General features: G+C 34.9%; 1 protein-coding gene across 1 annotated transcript in view; it reads left to right on the top strand.

The window, feature by feature from the left end:
* Positions 1 to 20,454, top strand: part of TRHDE (thyrotropin releasing hormone degrading enzyme) — a 486,396-nt gene that overhangs the window by 425,682 nt on the left and 40,260 nt on the right. Inside the window, exons 13-15 of the mRNA XM_003405210.4 lie at positions 12,764 to 12,911; positions 14,774 to 14,871; positions 15,338 to 15,445. Of these exons, the coding sequence (XP_003405258.4) occupies positions 12,764 to 12,911; positions 14,774 to 14,871; positions 15,338 to 15,445 (354 nt within the window). The remainder of the gene's footprint in view (positions 1 to 12,763; positions 12,912 to 14,773; positions 14,872 to 15,337; positions 15,446 to 20,454) is intronic.

Genomic DNA, 20,454 nt, shown 5'->3' with positions numbered 1-20,454 from the left:
AGGCCTTTTGCAGTAGATTTGCCAAATGCAGTATGTCGTTTGATTTCTTGACTGCAGCTTCTTGGGTATTGATTGTGGATCCGAGTAAAATGAAACCTTTGCCAACTTCAATTTTTCCTCCATTTATAATGATGTTGCTTACTGGTCCAGTTGTGAGGATTTTTGTTTTCTTTATGTTGAAGTGTAATCCACACTGAAGGCTGTAGTCTTTGATCTTCATCAGTAAGTGCTTCAAGTCCTCTTCATTTTCAGCAAACAATGTTGTGTCATCTGCGTATCTCAAGTTATTAATGAGTTTTCCTCCAATTCTGATGCCAAGTTCTTCTTCATATAGTCTAGTTTCTCAGATTATTTGCTTAGCATACAGATTGAATAAATATGGTGAAAGGATGTAATCCTGACACACACCTTTTCTGACTTTCAACGAGGCAGTATTCCCTTGTTCTGTTCGAACGACTGCCTTTTGGTGTATGTACAGGTTCTTCATGAGCACAATTAAACGTTCTAGAATTCCCATTCTTGGCAATGTTATCCGTAATTTGTATGATCCACACAGTGTGTGTAGAAAGTGTAAGTGTGCTGATTTCCTCATCTTTCTTACTAAGGACTCAGTGGATACTGATTAAACTACTCATAAACCCATAAGAAAGAGAAATTGATTCTTTTAATATTCTCTAATTTAATTGAGAATCTTTTGGAAAAAATAAGAATAGGGAGCATAACTGTTTAAGAGTACTTTAGTCACAGTGTACCAGTTTTCTGTAATTTTTCTGAATGTATAACTTTTTTAAAAAAGATTTAATCACTTTGTCATCTCTTCTAATATTTCTTTCTTAATATGAAAAATATTAAATATGTGTCTTTTGAAAATTATTTCATCCCCAGTATTATATACTAAATAATAATTTTAATGATTTTTATTAAGCTATGATTCCAGAATTTTCTTTTCATAAAAATGACCTTTTACTTGAGAGTAATTTCTCATTTTTTAATCTCATGTAATTGCCAATTTCATTAATATTTTTGAACTATATGCCATCATTTTAGCAAAATATGAAATAATTTTAAACAAATGTGATTTTTAAAAAAATGATAATTGCACATTTTATTTTATACTTTCATATTTTGGGAAAAACTGTATCTTCATTCTGAATTAACTTGCACATTTTTTTGGCATTGTTTTGTATTTCATTGATGCTTCAACTTTAGAAAATTACTTCTTACAAGTGGTAATGAGGGGTAAATTTTCAGACAGTAAGGAAGGTTTTTTCTTTTTTTTAAGGAAGGACTATCATTAAAATTAATGAGTGTCACTGTTAGAACACAGTGCATCTATACCATTAATATCCTGTAATTGTTAATCATCATTAAAGAGTTAGAACATCATTATCATTACTCTTCCCTAACTTTTATTTGAATATCATTAACATTAAAGGAAAATCAAAGAAAGGTTTAGGTTTTACATTTCTGAGCTGATGATTCAGAATTAATAAAATATTTTTATATAAATAGTGTATCTTCAGAATCTTATTAAGCTTGGTGTTGAAGTTAAAATTGAGATATGTGTAGATATTAAACCAAAAAAAAAAACCAAAAAAACTACTTCTCGTTCAGTTGATTCAAGTCATGGCAACCCCAGGCGTTAGAGTAAAGAACTGCTCCATAAGGTTTTCTTGACTGTAATCTTCATGGACGCAGATTGCCAGGCCTTTCTTTCATGGTGCCATTGGGTGGGTTCAAACACCAACTTTTAGGTTAGTAGTCAGGCACAAACCGATTAGAGGAAGCTATTTCACGCTGTGCCTTCTGTCCTTAGACATTTCATAAACTGTCTACAAGTGACTGCCCCAAAGAACAAAAAATATTCATGCTATTAAAATATATAACTGTTAGCTGATTTCAGAAGGATTTCCAGTGAGTAATAATTCTAAGAATTGAAAACGTCCTGGTATAAATCCAAAGCACCTTGCAGGTGTAAATTCTCAAACAAGATCATAGCATTGTTCCCAAACCAGCATTTACTGTATACAGTTGTGGCTCAGCAAGTTGGTTTAGCTTTGCCCTTTATTTCCTTATCATTTAGCCCTCTTAAGAAGGAGAGCAAAGTATCAAAAAATCTAGCTAAAATACCTTCTTCCCCAAAGGTGACTTCAGGAAAGCACAGCTGTCTTTTCAAGATAGTCATCCTTTTTCTATACCATTAATTACATAGTTGAAGAAGTCGTTTTTCCCTCTCACTTGATAATAAAAAATATTTGCCTTCCACATTTCATCTGCAATGGCATTGGGTAGATTTATTTAAAATAGAGTATAATAGTCCGAAAGGCAGGAAAATATCACTTAAAATGGTAAAGAATTATATTTGATATTTCATTTTTCTGGTAAGCAATTTCATTAAGATTAGAGAAGGAGAAAACACACAGCTCACACAAAAAAGGCATGTCCTTCATATCCCTTTTTCTCTCATTCACTATCGTTGCTTGAGATAGTTTATTTCTCTGACATGCTTTAATGACTCTAATAGCAGAAATGATTGAATTTAAGAGAAATGCAAATGATTGGCTATTATCATTCCTGATTGAAAAATGTCCTTTTTTTCTTGGATGCAGTAGAAAAATGTGTAAAAGCAAACCACTATCACATGTCCCGCCTACATGAGACAGCTGATGGGGTATTTCTCTTGCTGATGACTGAGTAAATCACCTCATTTTCATTGTTTCCACAATGTTGACCAGCGTGCTCCCAGCCTGGCTTTCCTCATCTGATTTAAACAAAAGATTCAGAATGACTTTGGAGGGTTGTGATACTCACGGATTTATGGGGCACTTGTATGTATGTAGGATTCTCATCATTGTACAGCAACCCTGTCGTTTTTGTGACAGAGCCTGTTTGACTGGTTTTGGATTTATGATGGAAATAATTCAGAACAGAGTAATAATTTTCCCTTGGCAATTACACTACCATTTGGTACTTTGCCCCTAAGGGAAAAATGAATGTGCTGGGATCTATCCATGAGTTTAGTAGCTCAGTGTAGGGAACAAATCAAGGTCAGAATACAGATGTAGAGCACATGGTTGCAGAATTCTAGTTCTGGTCCTTCAGCCTTAAGGCTCTTCACATTTCTCTGACACTTTACACTTTATACGACTCCTCCATTTATTGCCTTTTAACCCTTATGATGACCATGGGTGGTAAATAGCATTTTTCCCATTTTGTCAGAGAGGATACTGAGATTGAAAATGTTGACTTTCTTGAAGATCATATTCAGCGAATGCTTTTAATTGTGCACCATATGATGGCTTTGTGATGCATATGCTGGTATACACAGAAAAATAAGACTTAATCCCTGCTTTGATTTTCTAAGTTTTTATTACAAAGAATTTCAGATATATACAAAAGAGACCAAAGAGTGCAATGAACCCCTTAGCATCCACCATCCTGCATCAACAATTTGTAACTCATGGTCTGTCTTATTTTATCTACTATACGGCAGTGGGTTATTCTCTTCTACCTTTCCTACTATTTTGAAGCTAATTCCAGACATCAATTATTTCATCACAGTTATTATCCCTACGTAGTTCTAAGTATACCCGTTGCTGTTGCGTTGATTCCAACTCATAGCGACCCTATAGGGCAGAGTAGAACTGCCCCGTAGAGTTTCCAAGGAGCGCCTGGTAGATTCAAACTGCCAGTCTTTAGGTTTGCAGCCATAGCTCTTAACCACTACACCACCAGGGTTTCCCTTCTAAATATATATATATATATATATATATATATATATATATATATATATATGCTTAATGACCACCTAAAACTAACATTTCTTCAATCATATCGAACATCCAAGAAGTGTTCAAATTTTCAGTTATCTCATAAATGCCCTATTTTCTTTTTTACAATTTGTTGGAGGCAGGATTGAAATGATGTCACTGCTCTGTCATTGGTTGATATATGTTTTCAGTCTTTTAAAATTATAGATTTTCCCCTTCATCATAAAAAAAAAAATGTTTTCACAGTATTTGGTGAAGAACTTGGTTGTTTGTTGTATGCAAAGTCCCACAGTTTGGCTCTTGGTGATTGCATCCCCACTGTGCACTTTCATTTTTCCTATGTCGTCTCTATTGCCTCTCAATTGGTAATCAGTAATCAAATCTAGAGGCTTGATCAGATTCAGATTTAAATTTTGGCAAGATTACTTCTTCCTCAAAAACCAAAAAACCAAACCCAGTGCCATCGAGTCGATTCTGACTCATAGCGACCCTATAGGACAGGGTAGAACTGCCCCATAGAGTTTGCAAGGAGCGCCTGGCGGATTTGAACTGCCAACCTTTTGGTTTGGTTAGCAGCCGTAGAACTTAACCACCATGCCACCAGGGTTCCCACTTCTTCCTCAGCAGACTTAAAATAACTAGTCACGTCTGTTTTTATAGTATTTGCAGCTGTTGCTGTTCAATGCCTAGATTTATTAAGTCACTAACAAAAACCAAATCCATTGCCTATGGAGTCGATTCCAACTCTCAGTGACCCTATAGGACAGAGTAGAACTGCCCCATAGGGTTTGCTAGGCTGTACCCTTTAAGGAAGAAGATAGCCACATCTTTCTCCTATGTAGCGGCTGGTGGGTTCAAACAACTGACCTTTTGGTTAGCAGCCGAGTGCTTAACCACTGCACCATCTTATTAAGGCTCCTTATTAAGTCACTACCAAAAAACAAAAAACCAAACCCTTTGCCGTTGAGTCGATTCCAACTCATAGTGACCCTCTAGGATAGAGTAGAAATGCCCCTATGGTTTCCAAGGGGCACCTGGTGGATTCAAGCTACCAACCTTTTGGTTAGCAGCCATAGCCCTTCAGCACTTCAACACCAGGGTTTTCTTATTAAGTCACAAGAAGTTGCAAAATGGTGACTCATTCATTTGTTTTTCATTTATAAATGGAATATTTCTTTGAAGAGAAATTTGTTCTCATTTACTGCTTCATGACCCAGTGATACAATTCTTAGAGGAAATACAGGATAGGTGCATGATTGTTTCCTCTTATTTTCAGTTTTAAAAATAATGAGCCAGTTCCCCAGCATGATCCATAGTAAGCAATTTGTTGTGTTTTCTTTTTCCTTCAGTATCATTTTGACTTTATGGATTTAAATATATTTGATATGTTTTAGTCTTTCCGTAACTTTTATACTTACTGACACTCAAAGTGTTCTAACTTTGGGCAGGATCCTCTTCAAGTTTCCTGTTTTTCTCTGAAAAACAGCCTTCGAGAAGTTAGAGAAGCTCCCCTGATTTATGGACATTTAGTAAACCCTGGTGGCGGAGTGGTTAAGTGCTTTGGCTGCTAACCAAGAAGTCGGCAGTTTGAATCCACCAGGTGCTCCTTGGAAACTCTATGGGGCAGTTCTACTCTGTCCTATAGGGTCGCTATGACTCGGAATCGACTTGACGGCAGTGGGTTTAGGTTAACATGTTTGATATCCTAACAGCACTAAACCCAATTTCTGCAAAACCCTGCTGGAAGTTTTTATTCCTTTTACTCCCGTATGGTTTTGTAGAGCATCAGAGAACCTCACCACCTGATAAGCAGAATTCCATGCCAGCTTTCAGCATTGTCTTTTGTGTGGGAATCATAAGCTATATTGATAATTTCCCTAGTGTTCCTTTATGCTATTTTCCACGTTTAAACCCTGGAATCTCTCTGCTAATTAACCTGAGATAGAATATATAACTTCCTGAGTTTATGCTTTAAGAATATATTCATTGTTTAAACAATTTCTGAATGACCTTCCCAATGTTGTCCCATGTTGTTTTTAATAGTTGAGCAATAATAAATCATGCGTGGATAAGCTTTTGGAATTTTTATGATACCTCCATAAAAAAACTTTCTGCAGCAAATATTATGCAATGTCTATCTTAAAATATCATGTTCTCTATTTTTATGTCATCCATTTCATTCACTAGGTATATATTTTGCTCATAAGCATAATCTGTATAGTGAGAGAGAAGATCAACTATGAAATTATATTTCATTTCATTCTCTTCTTGAAAAACTGTGTGGCATGTTTGAGTTTGCTCTCTGCAGCAGCCAGCCACCCTTTTGAGGCAGAAATCAGATCATGTCATTCCCCAACTAAAAAACTTGCAGAGGTTTTGCATCACACTTAGGAAAAAAAACCCAAAAAACAAAAAACTAATGCCATTATTATTTAAGGTCCTTTGTGATCTAGCCACCACCAACCCTTGCAACCTCATACTTTACACTTTTTCCCTACTTTATTCCATTCCAGCCGTGAAGGTGTTCTGGCCATTCTTCCAACACCCCAAATTTGTTCCTACCAAAGGACCTTTCAACTTGCTGCTTTCCTCAGATAGAACTCTCCTATATTTGCTCAATGTGTTTCCTCACTTAATACAGTTGTCTTTAGTGAGACTTTCCCTGGCCACCCTATTTAGAGTTCTCTCATAATTCTACTTCCACTAACCTTGCTTGTTTTCTCTTCGTAACAATGGGGACTACATTATATGTTTATTTGTGTATTAAGTCTAATGTGATAAGTGCGATGGCAGTGACATGTAGATAGATGGTGTTAAGGGAAGGGAGAAAGTCTTTAACTCTGTTTCAGAGTGGTATTTGGGGTGGCTGCCTCATGGAGCACATCCAGTAAGACCTTTCTTTTCAGTTCTGGCTTTGAATTCCAGCTCGGACACTTATTAGCTAGGTGAGTTTGGCAATTTGCCTATCTTCTAGAAACTTTAGCTTCTTTATCTGTAAAATGGGCATAGTAGTACTTATCTTGAAGCTTCTTAAGGATAGTAAACTGAAACAAACTTGTATCACCTTTACGTAACACTGTAGTTGACATACTCTGAGTCCTCAAAACATGATAGTTTAAAATGTTTAAGGTGATAACTTTCTAAAAAATACTTGCCTTTGGCTGTAAAACTAAGGTAATTCCCATGTTGGCTAAATAGCTGACATCTATTATTACTTCCAATTAATGGCCAAACAGTGATCCTACTTCTTAACACTCTGGAGCACCCAGAAGAACCTCTGTTTTAAGATGTTGACTGATTTCCTGTGAAATTATGTTTGGAAATAATTAAGCAAGTGTGTGTGGAAAGGAAAGTCTGGTCACAGTGGTGATACTGGGCCTACAGGAGTTACAAAAATAATTTGTTTTATTTTTAATTATTTAATGTTTACTGGAGAAGGGGCGTTAGAGATCATGTTTGTCAATATGCTGTCTAGGAAGCAGAGATTTCCAAACCTCCAATCAATGTATTTAAATGCATGGTATAAAATAACACTCTTGCTTCTAGGCAAGTAATTTGCTAATCAGAAAAAAAAAAAAAAAAAAGAGATTTTCATATAATGCCTCTGCTAGCTCATTGACTTTAAAACTATTTTATCTTGGTATAGAGTAAGACCAAAACCTGTTGCTGTTGAGCCCATTCCAACTCATAGCGACCCTACAGGACAGAGCAGAACTGCTCCATGGGGTTTCCAAGGAGTGCCCAGTGGATTTGAACTACCAGCCTTTTGATTAGCAGCCGTAGCTCTTAACCACTGTACCACCAGGGCTCCTGGTATAGACTAACCTGTTTAAAACTGTTGGCTACATAGCACTGCCTTATCTTTTATAACATTTACCATTAATAAACCAGATGAGCAAAAATACTATAAATGTTATTCTAATAAGATTTTCTCATCCTGCTGGTATCTTTTAACCTTAGGAAATGCATAATGTTGTTTAACATTATGGATGTTTTTAAGTTTTAATATACTTGGCAAGTACTCTTCCTTTGAAGAGTTTTGGTATTATTGCCATAATTTAGTTTGAAGAACATGAAATGAGTGCCTATTTTGGCTAGGTTCTGTATTAGACTATGCGGGTGAAAAGATGAGTGAAGCATGCTTCATTTCTTTCAAGATTTTAAGTTCAGTGAGGGAGAAAGGTAATATTATGATAAAATTATGATTAATATTATGTATTAAGAATAGAGGTGTTATCAAGGTGTTATCTGAGCCCAGAAAAGAGGTGCATAAGTCTCTCAGTAAAAGGATTTCTGGAAGAGACAGAAAAAGCAGAAAAGGAGGATGGGGAGGAACAGGAGCGGGAAGAGAAAGAAGAGGAACTATGTGGACTCTTTAGTGTGCAACTTTTCCCACTCCCAATTTTATGGGGCAAAAATCCATTTCAGTTTGGCAATTCCTGAACGATATTCTTTTTTATTTAGAAAATGACCAAATGGATGGATGGTTGGCAGTGATACCTTCCCCCATGTATAGCCTTTTCTATTCTACGATATTCTGAGAACTATTTGTGTTTCCAATCTATGCCATAGGATCTTCCCACAAAGACCATATAAATATTTTTCTTAATAACGAATAATAAAGCATAACTGATAAAACCTACTAAGCTTTTAAATTAAAAATTTCAACAAATGCTTTAAAGAAAAAAAAAAAAAAAAGCTGTGCCCTAAGAGAAAGTGATAGTGTCTTCTGCATATATTATAAATACGTAATAGGCTGTTGGTTTTTAAATGTATACTAAATTATGGTGGTCTGAAGAGTCTGAAGATTGTGATTTGCTTTTTTCCCTGAGTTTCAAAGCACCCAGGAACTAACTGCTTTTAAAGAAAACTCACCATAAATGTAGTCATTTGTTTATAAAGCACCCTTTTCAGTAGATCCTAGAGTTAACATTCACAGTTTTCAGAATGGTTTTAAAAAAGCATATTGGGATCTTAGGTGAAAGCAAAGCTGGTAAGATCAGTGTATTTCAACATCAGCGAATATACTCTGATTGAAATCTCCTTCTTAAAAAAATACCTTTTTTTTTTTTAACCCCTAAAGATATATGTCTTTGCAAGCTCTGGTCAATTGGAGAAGGAAGAGAGAAGGATGTTTGTGAGGGAGGCTGGGAGGGGCAGACGTATAGCTGCATCTGGAAGTCTTTCCTCTGTTTCTTCAACATCCTCATTTGCTTCTCTAACTTTTTGTCTTTGATTCTGAAATCATTTCTTATGCCCATCCCACCCCAACAGTAGAGAAGATGGAAGATACCTACAACCTCTCCGTAAAATATTAATAACACACATTTAATTATGCACAAAATATTCTTTAAAATTGCTAATTTTTTTCTTCCATTTTGTTAGCAACATTTTCCTGTGTTGGTGAAAATTTAGGGAAACTGCATTTCAGCATTAAGACCCTAAGTATGCTCCCTACTGTGCTGATTACTTTGAGCTAATGTAATGTTCCATTCACTGGATTCCACACACTTCCCCTATATTGATTACATTATCGGTAATAGTAATCACAGCTCTCATTACCAGCCAATTACACAAACACATATCTAAGCTAGGTAACTTATTAACTAACATAATCTCTTGCAATTCTTAATTTTGTAATGAAGCTGATCATCCCCTTGTCCAATTAAATGTAGCTATATAGTTTGACCTAGTAGGCTTAAATACAAATATATGGAATTATGTATTGGGTAATTACTTACATATGTTAGTAACAAACCAGAATGAGGGCAATTTGAATGTAATCTCTTTCCTATTCTATTTGAGAACTACATTAGATGAGGTTAAATGTTTTAAAAAAATAGACCCAAACATGTATATAGATCAAACACAATAGAAGTGTATTTCCTGCTCACATGGCAGGACTGAATATATAAACTGGTCCTGGGCTATGTAACCAGCAATCCAGGTGGTAGAGTCTCTGACTCTTCAATATGAGATTTCCAAGGTCACCCTGAAAGATTCATTCTAGGGAAAAAGAACATAGAGGAGCTCATGGGAGGTGTCTATGGGCTAACCTTGGAGTAAGGCATATTCATGTTCTACTGGCTAGATCTTAGACATATGACCACACCTAGCTGCAAGGGACCATCACCCATCTGTCAGTTTGTCCTACTGTGGTGGCTTGCACGTTGCTATGATACTGGAAGATATGTCACCAGCGTTTCAAATACCAGCAGTTTTACCCATGGATGACAGGTTTCAGAGGAGTGTCCAGACTAAGATTAGGAAGAAAGGCCTGGTGATCTCCTTCTTAAAACTAGCTGATGAAAACCTTCTGAATCACATCAGAATATTGTCTGATATAGTGCTAGAAGGTGAGTCCCCTAAATTGGGCTGCAACAATGGACTTTAGCATACCAACAATTGTGACAGTCTAGGCAATATTTCATCCTGTTTTCCAAGGAGTCCCCATGAGCCAGAACCCACTTGAGCAACCAACTAGAATCATAGTCTAGGCTAGGAAGAAGAGGGGAGCATGGATTTTGGTAGCAGTTATCCCTAAGGACTCAAAACAGAACTTGTTTCATTTCTGTACTTACTGAATTCTTTTCTTTATTTACTTTGTTACCATTTGCAACGTCTATCAGGCTTATTTCGTGCAATGCCACATGTCTTATAAAACCTAGATTGAAGCCCTGCCTCTTAGGCTTTTATATATTAAACAGCTGAAGAATGGGGAATATAAAATTACAAAGTATTTTTTCAGGTTTTTAAACAAATAAGTTATACCCATAACATTGTAATGATTTCTTAGCAGGTTAAATTATAGATACATGTTAGAATAAAAGGTTTGGGGAGTTAAAAAGGATGTGTACTGGTTCAGCTCTCTTATTTCACCAGTAAGGAAAGTGAGCCCTGGGGAGATTAATTTGTTTGCCTAATTGTACAGAGTATAAATGGGAGAAGCAGGTCCACACTCTTTTCAAGTCCACATCTCTTTCCATAACATTATTAGTCATTTTCTGACTTGCAGTTATATTGCTCGCAGAGCATAAGTCATTAAATATTGTCCATCCATTTATAGCAATGAACTAAAACATAACATATTGCAATTGACATAATACTATTATGACTAAAACTCCTGGAAAATAGGCCTAACCTTTCTGGATTTTCTAACCCGATTTGAAGATCCATAATAATTTATCTGGTTACTAAAGATTCTTTTTTTTATAAATATTATTTTTCTTGTTTCTTCAGCAAAAGAGTAATAGCTTCTAGATAAATCTTTTTCAACTCTGATGTTATATAATCCATTGCATGTGTTCAGGGAAGCAAGTTTATGACCACCTGCTAATCAATATTTAGAAGTAAAATCTCAGGGAGACAGATTACAAAAATATAAAATATTAGAAGATATGTTTCTTTTAAGAAAGAAAATCAAATCATTATTCCTATGAAGTATATATGCATATATATATATTCCTCTTTCAGTTGACAATAAACCCTTGAAAGCAAAATTTAACTGTATCACTAAAATGCTACTCTAGCAAAAAGCTAAAGTTACTGATTTAGTTGTTGTTGCCATGGTCTAATTTCATGCCATTTCTCCAAGGATGTATATAATAGTAACTGCTTGTGCAAAGTGGCACACATCTAGCTGTAGTATAAATCATAGAAACTTTAGGAAATTTTGAAATTATATGAGAATTTGGGGTTATCCTCGCCATTCTTATTCACTGTGATTGATCTTGTACTATCAGTGAACCAAAGTCATTAGGGTGACACTTTTTTAATTCGAAGAAAACTGAAGCACAATCTTCAGAACTGTTTTTGTATTATGAAATTATAAACACAGTTATTTGTCTATAGAGTAATGTTTGCTTATCACATCAAGTAAGGACTAAATAATCTGGCAGACTTATTTCAAATGAAGACGAGAAAAGCTTTGCTGTCTCCTTGTCCACCTTCCACAAAGTACAAATAAACGGATTCTTTCAGTTTTGTGATGCTATGTAAAACAACAGTGTGAAATACAGATAAGGGAGATAGCTAGGCTTTGGTTGTTTTCTTACTTCCCCATTCCCTGTTTTAAAACTCTGCATTAAATTGATATAAAAAAAAAATTGATATACTAATGGTAAAAATTCTAAAAAATACATAGTGTCGCTGTATGTATCAGGGACCATTAAAGCTTAAGACCATCTTTAATGCACTATGGTCATTTATATTGCTTTGATTTTGCATGCAATCTACTGAAGAGTAGAGATAGACACTTTATTTTGACTTTTTTTGGCTGTTTTTCAGATAATTTTAAAGTATACATTTTAGTATTTTCCACAAAATCTGACATTGGTCACCAAAGCGACATGGCATCTTATTTGAAAGAAAATAATAGAAGGAAAGAGTCTATTCTTTTAATATTTTTGGGATTTGATTGCTCTTAAAATCTAACTCTGATTTTCATAGATGTTAATGGAAAGCAATGTTTTTTTTTAAACAGGTTTGAAAAATGCTTATATTGTAAGGTAACAGTCAAAACTGTGCATTGCTGCTTTAATTTAACCATTCTTTTGAAAACAATGTGTATTAAGTTATTACAGAGCTGCATAAAAAATAAAGAGAATACATTGAGAAACCAAAATTCCAAGTCAATGATCAATTATTTTCAATTACTTTTGACCTCTGAAGACTTTTTGTGAAGGAAAATAGCAAGGACTGATTTTGTTCAAATTCCATAATTCTTTCCTTTTCAAAAATATGCATTCTAATGTTTTTGTGTTCACGGAAATGTTTAACTCTCCAACTCTGTATATATTAAGGAGCGTTGGCAATTTAAGTAGGAATATATTTAAAAAGTGAGAAATTATATTTTTTTAAGTACCAAATATGGTTTCTTCACACTGTGATGAATCTTGCTTCCTGTATTTTATTTGCATAAGTAAAATCTTCATTTTTGCATCATCATGTATCTTTTCTGCATATAATTAACATTAAATTCTTTGACTGTGCAGAGCTGGCTATTTGCCTCAGAATATTCCCCTGGAGATTATCAGATACCTGTCTGAAGAAAAGGATTTTCTTCCTTGGCATGCTGCCAGCCGAGCTCTTTATCCTCTAGATAAATTACTGGACCGCATGGAGAGCTACAATGTCTTCAATGTAATAATACATATTCTCTTCTTTCTTATTTTCAGATGATAAACTTTTTTTTTTAATTTACTATATACAACTAATCCTAAATTACTTTAGCTCCTCTTTCTAATTTGTGTTTTTACTTTTGTCCTGATTTTTTCTGTTTCACACTGACGAATATTATTTGCAGAAGAAATGTAATACAAGGTACCTTTTGCTCTGGCCTCAAAGTGTCAATTAAGCTTAAATGCTTCAGAATTTAAGAACAAATATACATGGCAAATCCTTAAAATTCAAACTTACTTTTTAATAGTTAAAGGGCTCTGTGTTCACAAAGGACTTAACCTGGGTAGAGGGATCCCAAAGATCTTACAGGACTATAGACAGTCTCAGTTAAGATTCTTAGTCATTATTTTTATCCAAAAGGGCATAGTGAATTCAATTCACTACCTTAATTAACAAGGATAAGATCAACATTGAGGCAAAAGCTCGTTCATAATTGGGTCCAAGGGGATACGGGAGAGCACACAACAGATAATCCAAACAGACATGAGGACATGACAAACATTCCAAAACATTACCTGACCAGATTTCCTAAGCCTGGAGCCTGGTAAACCAAAACTGCACTGCTGACACCTAATAATCTAATTTAATAATCATTTTGAATAAGATTAGGATTAAGTACTGTTAACGAACTTTTGATTTCTAAATTTCATATCAGCAGCAAGACTTTGCATATGAGTGTGTTTCTGTGCCTTCTATCATCTTTGTTCACTATTTGCTTTCCTTTAGTTATTTTAAGAACCTGCCCTGTATTTCTTATGACAGACTGCTCTCCTAATTAACCTACACATTTGGAAACTGGACTGCCATGACATGAAATCTGGTTATTAAAGCCATCAAATTGTCTGACGGCCATCAGAGTTGCTTCTTTCTTATCCTAAGCTAGCATGAAAGCACCTCTGTTTTAATAAATTAAAAAAAAAAAAAAATGGGAACTGTCTTGGCTCGACTGTTCTTTGCTGTTAGTTTTGTCTAAGCCCTTGCAAGAGACTTGAAAAGAAATGTGGCATTTCAGTTACGGTATAAATTTTATCCACTAGAGAAAGACTTATTACACATTTCTTTTTTCCCTAATACAAACACACTGCAGTACTAGACTTCTGTAAAAGTAAAATATGTTTTTGTATATTTTTTACTTTAGAATAGTGTATCATGTCAGACACCTCATTTTCAGTAAAAGTTAAAAATTGCCTTTATTGTAATTTCAGTGCTTTCATTCCTTTGACAAAATTCAAGGACCACTTTAAATTGAGGGAGAGCATGTCTTATATTGCTACTGATGTTTAAATATGTCATTAGCTGAAGGGACTGTTGACTCTGAAATACCATATCATTATACTGAAGAGTATATTCTGTGTATGTCAGCTCAACAATGCTAGGCTATTGGCTGGGCCTACATGATAGTTTTGCTTTAAATATGTTCTATTGACATAAAATATATAAATGCTTTATGCTTATTTTCATAAACTATATCTGATATAGATCCATATACATGGATGTATGGATGCCATTATCAACATTCCTCAGTTTCCTCATTTTATTGCAAAAATTGTCATCTAAAATATTTAATATTGTAAAGTACTCAGTTGTTCAATAGGAAGTAGAGAGTAGGCTTCTATCATTTCCATAGTATTGTATCCATATGTTCTATATTTGAAGTACTAAATTAAATAAAATCATAATGGGAAATTACTGTGCTTATAATTTTACTGATATTTTAAAGTAGCTACATCTAGAAAATATTTTAACTTTATTATAGAATAATAATTGTCAGCATGGAGAGGTTTAACACTGACATTGTCTTTTTATCCCCTGCCTCCATTTAGGAATATATTTTAAAGCAAGTTGCAACAACATACATCAAGCTTGGATGGCCAAAAAATAATTTTAATGGATCCCTTGTTCAAGCATCCTACCAACATGAGTACTGTTTTCCTTTCTTCTTCTCTTCTTTTCCCCCAGAGCTATACAATAAAATACTACTGGTACCATTGTGATTTCAGCAGCATGAGACAGTGTTTCTTTCCTTCTTCATCTTTCATTTCCTTTTCTTGGGAGGGCTCCTACTGGGTAGCACTGTTTCCACCACCTAACACTGAGAACAAAGGCATTTCCTTGCCATGTTGAACTTAAAATCCCCCTTAACTGGTGATGTTGAGGTCTGGACCCATGCCCTCTCCCTAGTACTCTTTCCAGAACAGACTGTTAGTATGTGTAACGTCCACTCTGCCTAATTGTTAATCTGCAGTGTAGAATTTCAGAATCTAAAAAAAAATTTTCATGTTAATTATTTAGTCACCAACTGTGTATTTGACAAGTTACCCTGACTTTCTTTTAGGATATTAACACTGCTTTTTCATTTTATTTTCCTTCCTTTTCATGATGTCTAGAGAACTACGCAGAGAAGTTATAATGCTGGCATGCAGTTTCGGCAACAAGCACTGTCACCAGCAGGCATCAACACTTATATCAGATTGGATTTCCAGCAACAGGAACAGGTAAGTTGAAACAAGTACCGTATTTCCGATGTGATTTAACACTACTTTCAGATTGTCAGTAGATACGTTCCATTTATCAGCTCTTGAAAAATAAGACAAGAAAAAAACCACTATGAAACTTTATTTCAGGTTCACAGCTTAAGAGACAACAGCATAAAAGTTAACACTAATCTTTGGAATATTTCATCAAGTGTTAGGCAAACTTTCTTAATCCACACGCTCGTTCTTCATATATAAGGTGCCAGCTTGTTTCGAGTTTTGACAGCTCTGCCATCATTCTATGAGAAAAAATAAATAAATAGGGGCCCCCTTCTTTAAGCCTCTTTAAAAAGGCTGTGCTATTTTTTTTTTCAAAAACAATTACCAGTGTATGTCATAAACAAAGTAGGATAACAAATGTTAATATTTTAAAAATCAAAAGGTTATGAAAGGAGATCTTTACTCTTTCAGTGGCCCTTGGCAGTAACCTTGAACTTGTATCTTATCTAGAAATTTCACAACCTGGCATTTTAATAATATATAATATGTGGTTAAAATTATGTAATGTAATTACTTTTGAGAAAAAAATACTAAAAGTCAATTGTTAATATTAATGAAAACCAAAGCCATTGCCCTCGAGTCGATTCTGACTCATAGGGAACCTATAGAACAGAGTAGAACTGCCCCATAGGGTTTCCAAGGAGCACCTGGTGGATTCAAACTGCTGTAGCTCTTAACCACTACCCACTGGGGTTTCCAATATTAATGAAAGGAATACTAAATATGAGAGAATAAAAGGTCATTTATCTTCTTACGACGGTTTGTTCAACCTTCTTAAACTGTCATTGTATTTGCAAGGACTCTCATGTTCCATTTCTTTTTACACTTTGGGCAACAGATACATTCCCCTCTCCAGTTGTTGGTCACTGTGTGTAACTAACATCGGATGGGAAGGAAGACAAGATAAGAGGCAGTTTGTACAGATGATGCTATTTGAAGAGGTGCAGTGGTTTTGTCTCAATATGTGTGTCAGGGATGAGCCTATGGGCAATAGAAGCAGGAACTTGTTCTGGATGAACATAGAAAACCACATTCAGTGTAACCTACTATGGAACAAATTGGTATTTGTCTTGTCAGGAGTTACTTACGTTTAAGTTTAGTATCTAAATGACTCCAGATCAAAGGGTAACTAATCTGTTTTAAAGGTCACTGAGGGAAATCTTTCACTGCAATATTTAGTAATTTGTCATAATATCTCACATCCTGTAGCATTTTCCTGTTTGCCCTTTAAGTTAATCGTTTCTGGTCTTGTACTAAGCTAAGAAGGAAAATAGTTTATCACTATCGTCTCTCAATTGATCCATCACATACTTGATGACAGTGATTAAATGCATCATCAGCCTTCTCTAGAACTAAAAAATCTTCATTTTTTAAAAAAACTTCTCCTAACGACAGTGCTTTTTGCTAAGTCTCTGAAAACTATCATATTTGACCTGAAAAATGTTAAATGAAATTTTTTTCTTATTTCTTACCACCTCCTTCAATTCAACCACATATTTTTAGGTATGAAAATATCAACACTAATCCAAGATCAATACATGCCTTTTCTCAGAGCTGATAGTTGTTGTTGTTTAGACTTTTATAATTTTTTATTTTGATATAATTTCAAGCTTATAGAAAGGTTATGAGATGATTGCTTTTTAACTCTTTAATGAATTTCATTTCCTGCATTAAAAAATACATAGTTATTGTAAAAGTGCTATTTTAAAAATTTTTATTGAGCAATTCTCAGTACCAGGTGGGAAAGAAAGAGAAAAGGTGGAGCTCAAAATTAAGAGAAGAGACAACCCTATTAAACAAATAATTTTACTATGAAGTAAGAGCTAAGCACAAAACAGGGTATAAACATTAAGAAGGGTGGCTTACTTCTTTGGAGGAATCATATTCTGACTTATGAGAGTGAATAGGAGTTTGGTAGCTGGACAAAGCTGGGCTGGAGGCAGAACAAGTTGTTTCTTAATATACGAGGGTGGGTGGGTAGGGATTCCAGGCAGAGGGAAGGTGGATGCATGGCTCGATGTTTATAGTCTGATAAGTGTAGTGATTTTTGACTCGTGATCTTGAAAAATCATCACTTCTATAATTCCCTTATAAATGAAAGTTCACACATAAGATGTCAGCTCATTTCAGTTTTAATAACTCTGCCATTTATTCATGGTGAGATAATTAAATTTGGGCCAGATACTTGAAGGTTCTTTTGTCATTCCCTTTATTATTTTCTCCTACATTGTTTGCTTTTGTAATGGGCAAGTAAACATGCTAAGTGAAACTCACTGTGTTTACTAAGATTTACTCAACCAAACAAATGACATGTCTCAGCATATACAAGTGACCTCCTGCAGCGAGAGCACTTGCTTCACTGAGCTACCTATGTGCGAAGATCAGAAGTTTAATCTGTGTTTTTTGGATGTTAATAGTAAAGCTATAATTGAATCCTATAGCTGGTGCTGAGTTTATTAAGTTGAATCCATCAAGGGGAGGGCAATGAAGGGGAGGGCATGGTTTCTTTTTAAATGTAACTGAAGCAACAGATCAGTCAGCTTTGTTTGCTTTTGTTTAACTGGAATTTAAAAAGAGTAACTTGTAAAAATCATCTTAGTAATAACGGCACCTAACAAAAAAAAAAAAAAAAAAAACAACAACAACAAGGGTTAATATACAGTTAGATTCTCAACTGCTAACCAAATGTTGGCAATCCAATGCACTCAGCAGCTCCACTGGAAAAAAACCTGGCAATCTGCATCCAAAAAGATTATAGCCAAGAAAACCCAATGGGGCAGTTCTCCTTTGTCACGTGGTATCTCTATGAGTAGAAAGCAACTCAACGGCACCTAACAACAACAACAAGAACAACAACATGCTTATAAAAAGTTTCAGGAGATGTGTATCTATACTGATAAACCTAAAGGATAGTGAATCATGGGAGTAGCAGGAATTGAAAATCAATGAAGCATAATCTTGATACACTGGGGAGATGGGTAGAATCAGTGACATTAGATTTAGGAAAACAGAATGGACATGAAAGTTTGGTGCAGGAAAGGCTAATGGCACCAAAAAGTGTAACAAATAGCAAGAGATGGTAGCAGCAGAGAGAAAAATCCAGGAATTACGGGGAAAGATAAATTGAATGAACCAACATTCTGATCCCTGTAAAAATATTCAAATGTTACAGTGTGTTGAATTGTAATGGTGATGTCATGCATAAACACAGACTGAGTTACGTTCAGGTCTTATTAGGCTGTGATTTGGAAACTAAGTTCAGCAGAATGCCACATTTCAGAAAAGAAACAGATTGCTAAGCATTCAGTGGAGAACAATACAAGTGAAAAAATATCTTGAAAACATGAGCTATGCGAGGAGCTTGTAAGCCTTGGAAATTTTAGTCTATAAAAAATTAAAAAGACATAAGAAAGCTGATATCCTTTTTGTATGTACAAAAGCATATTAAAAGGTACAGAAATTGGTTTCTTTCACTGGTTGGTGCAAATAAACAAGAAATTATAGGCCTAAGCATTCAAAAACCCAGGTCTAAGCATTCCTGAGTAAAATATACAAAAATATTATTACTGTAGTTGAATTACAATGTGAGATCTCTGAATTAAAATATTATTGAGGATCACAGCTAACCATATAGAGATCGGCTGCTAACCAGATGGTCGGCAGTTTGAATCCATCAGCCGCTCCTTGGAAACCCTATGGGGCAGTTCTACTCTGTGCTGTAGGGTCACTATGGGTTGGAATCAACTTGTGAGCAATGGGTTTGGTTTTGGTTTATACAGAGATCACAGTATGGCAATATGGGGTTTTCTCTGAATAATAAATTTAACTTGAAATTAAATGTCCATAATAACACAGCCTCTTAATTTTGTAATAATGTATTATTTTTCAAATAATTTTAAAAGCACAGTTTAAAGCTTTAAGCCTATTTAATTTAAAGAATTGACCGATAATAATATCAATTACCTAATCCAAAAATTGATGACTGATACCCTCACTCTATTTTAAAAATACTGCGAAACAATGTAGTATCTTGTAACTGGTAATTTACCAGTTGCAGTCCAGTCAGTTCCAACTCATAACTACTCCATTTGTGTCAGAGTAAAACTGCTTCATAAGGTTTTCGATGGCTGGGTTTTGAAAGTATGTTGCCAGACCTTTCTTCCCAAGCACCTCCGGAAATCAAACTTTTCAATTAGTAGCCATTAACATTAATCATTTGTACTACCCAATGTATAATTAGGGAAAAGGAGGAGTTAAAGTTGAAAACCGGTCTGGCAGAGAGAAAATAAAGTTCATCAAAAGGATTTTGGTATATATGCGTGTATTGTTGTTGTTGTTGTTAGGAGCCATTGAGTTGTTCCGACTTATAGTGACCGTATGTACAACAGAACGAAATACTGCTGGTCCCGCTCCATGCTCACAATTGTTGCTATGCTTGAGGCCATTGTTGCAGTCGTTGTGTCAGTCCATCTCGTTGAAGGTGTTCTTCTTTTTCGTTGACCATGTATGCATGTGTTATGTGATTTTTTATTTACAAATTTTATACTCTGTAGATTTTTGATGTAATGTTTATTCCAAACAGTAGTTTTAAAATATGCTTTTGTACATGATCTCATCATTTTTGTTTTATTTTACAGAAAACATTTGAAAACTCACAAAGGTTATGTAATTTGCCAAGATTATATAACTACTAGGTGGTAGAGCTGGGTTTCTACCTCCAGACTGCCTTAATGTAAGCAATTCTGTGGTAGTGTATAAAATTACCATGTATCAGTAATATATGATTATCTAAAAATGATTTTAAAAAAATCCAAGCTCAAGTACTCTGTGCAGTGAGTGTATGCAACAGTTTTATGCATGTGGTGCTACATACATAGGTCAGTGGCTCTCAAACCTGGGCTTGTCTCAGACTCACCAGAAAGACTTGTTAAACAGATAGCTAGGCCCCACTCTCAGAGTTTCTGACTCAG

This window comes from Loxodonta africana, chromosome 4 (genome assembly GCF_030014295.1).
Source record: "Loxodonta africana isolate mLoxAfr1 chromosome 4, mLoxAfr1.hap2, whole genome shotgun sequence".
In the NCBI taxonomy this organism is placed as follows: Eukaryota; Metazoa; Chordata; class Mammalia; order Proboscidea; family Elephantidae; genus Loxodonta; species Loxodonta africana.
This window is presented reverse-complemented; position numbering and strand designations above follow the sequence as displayed.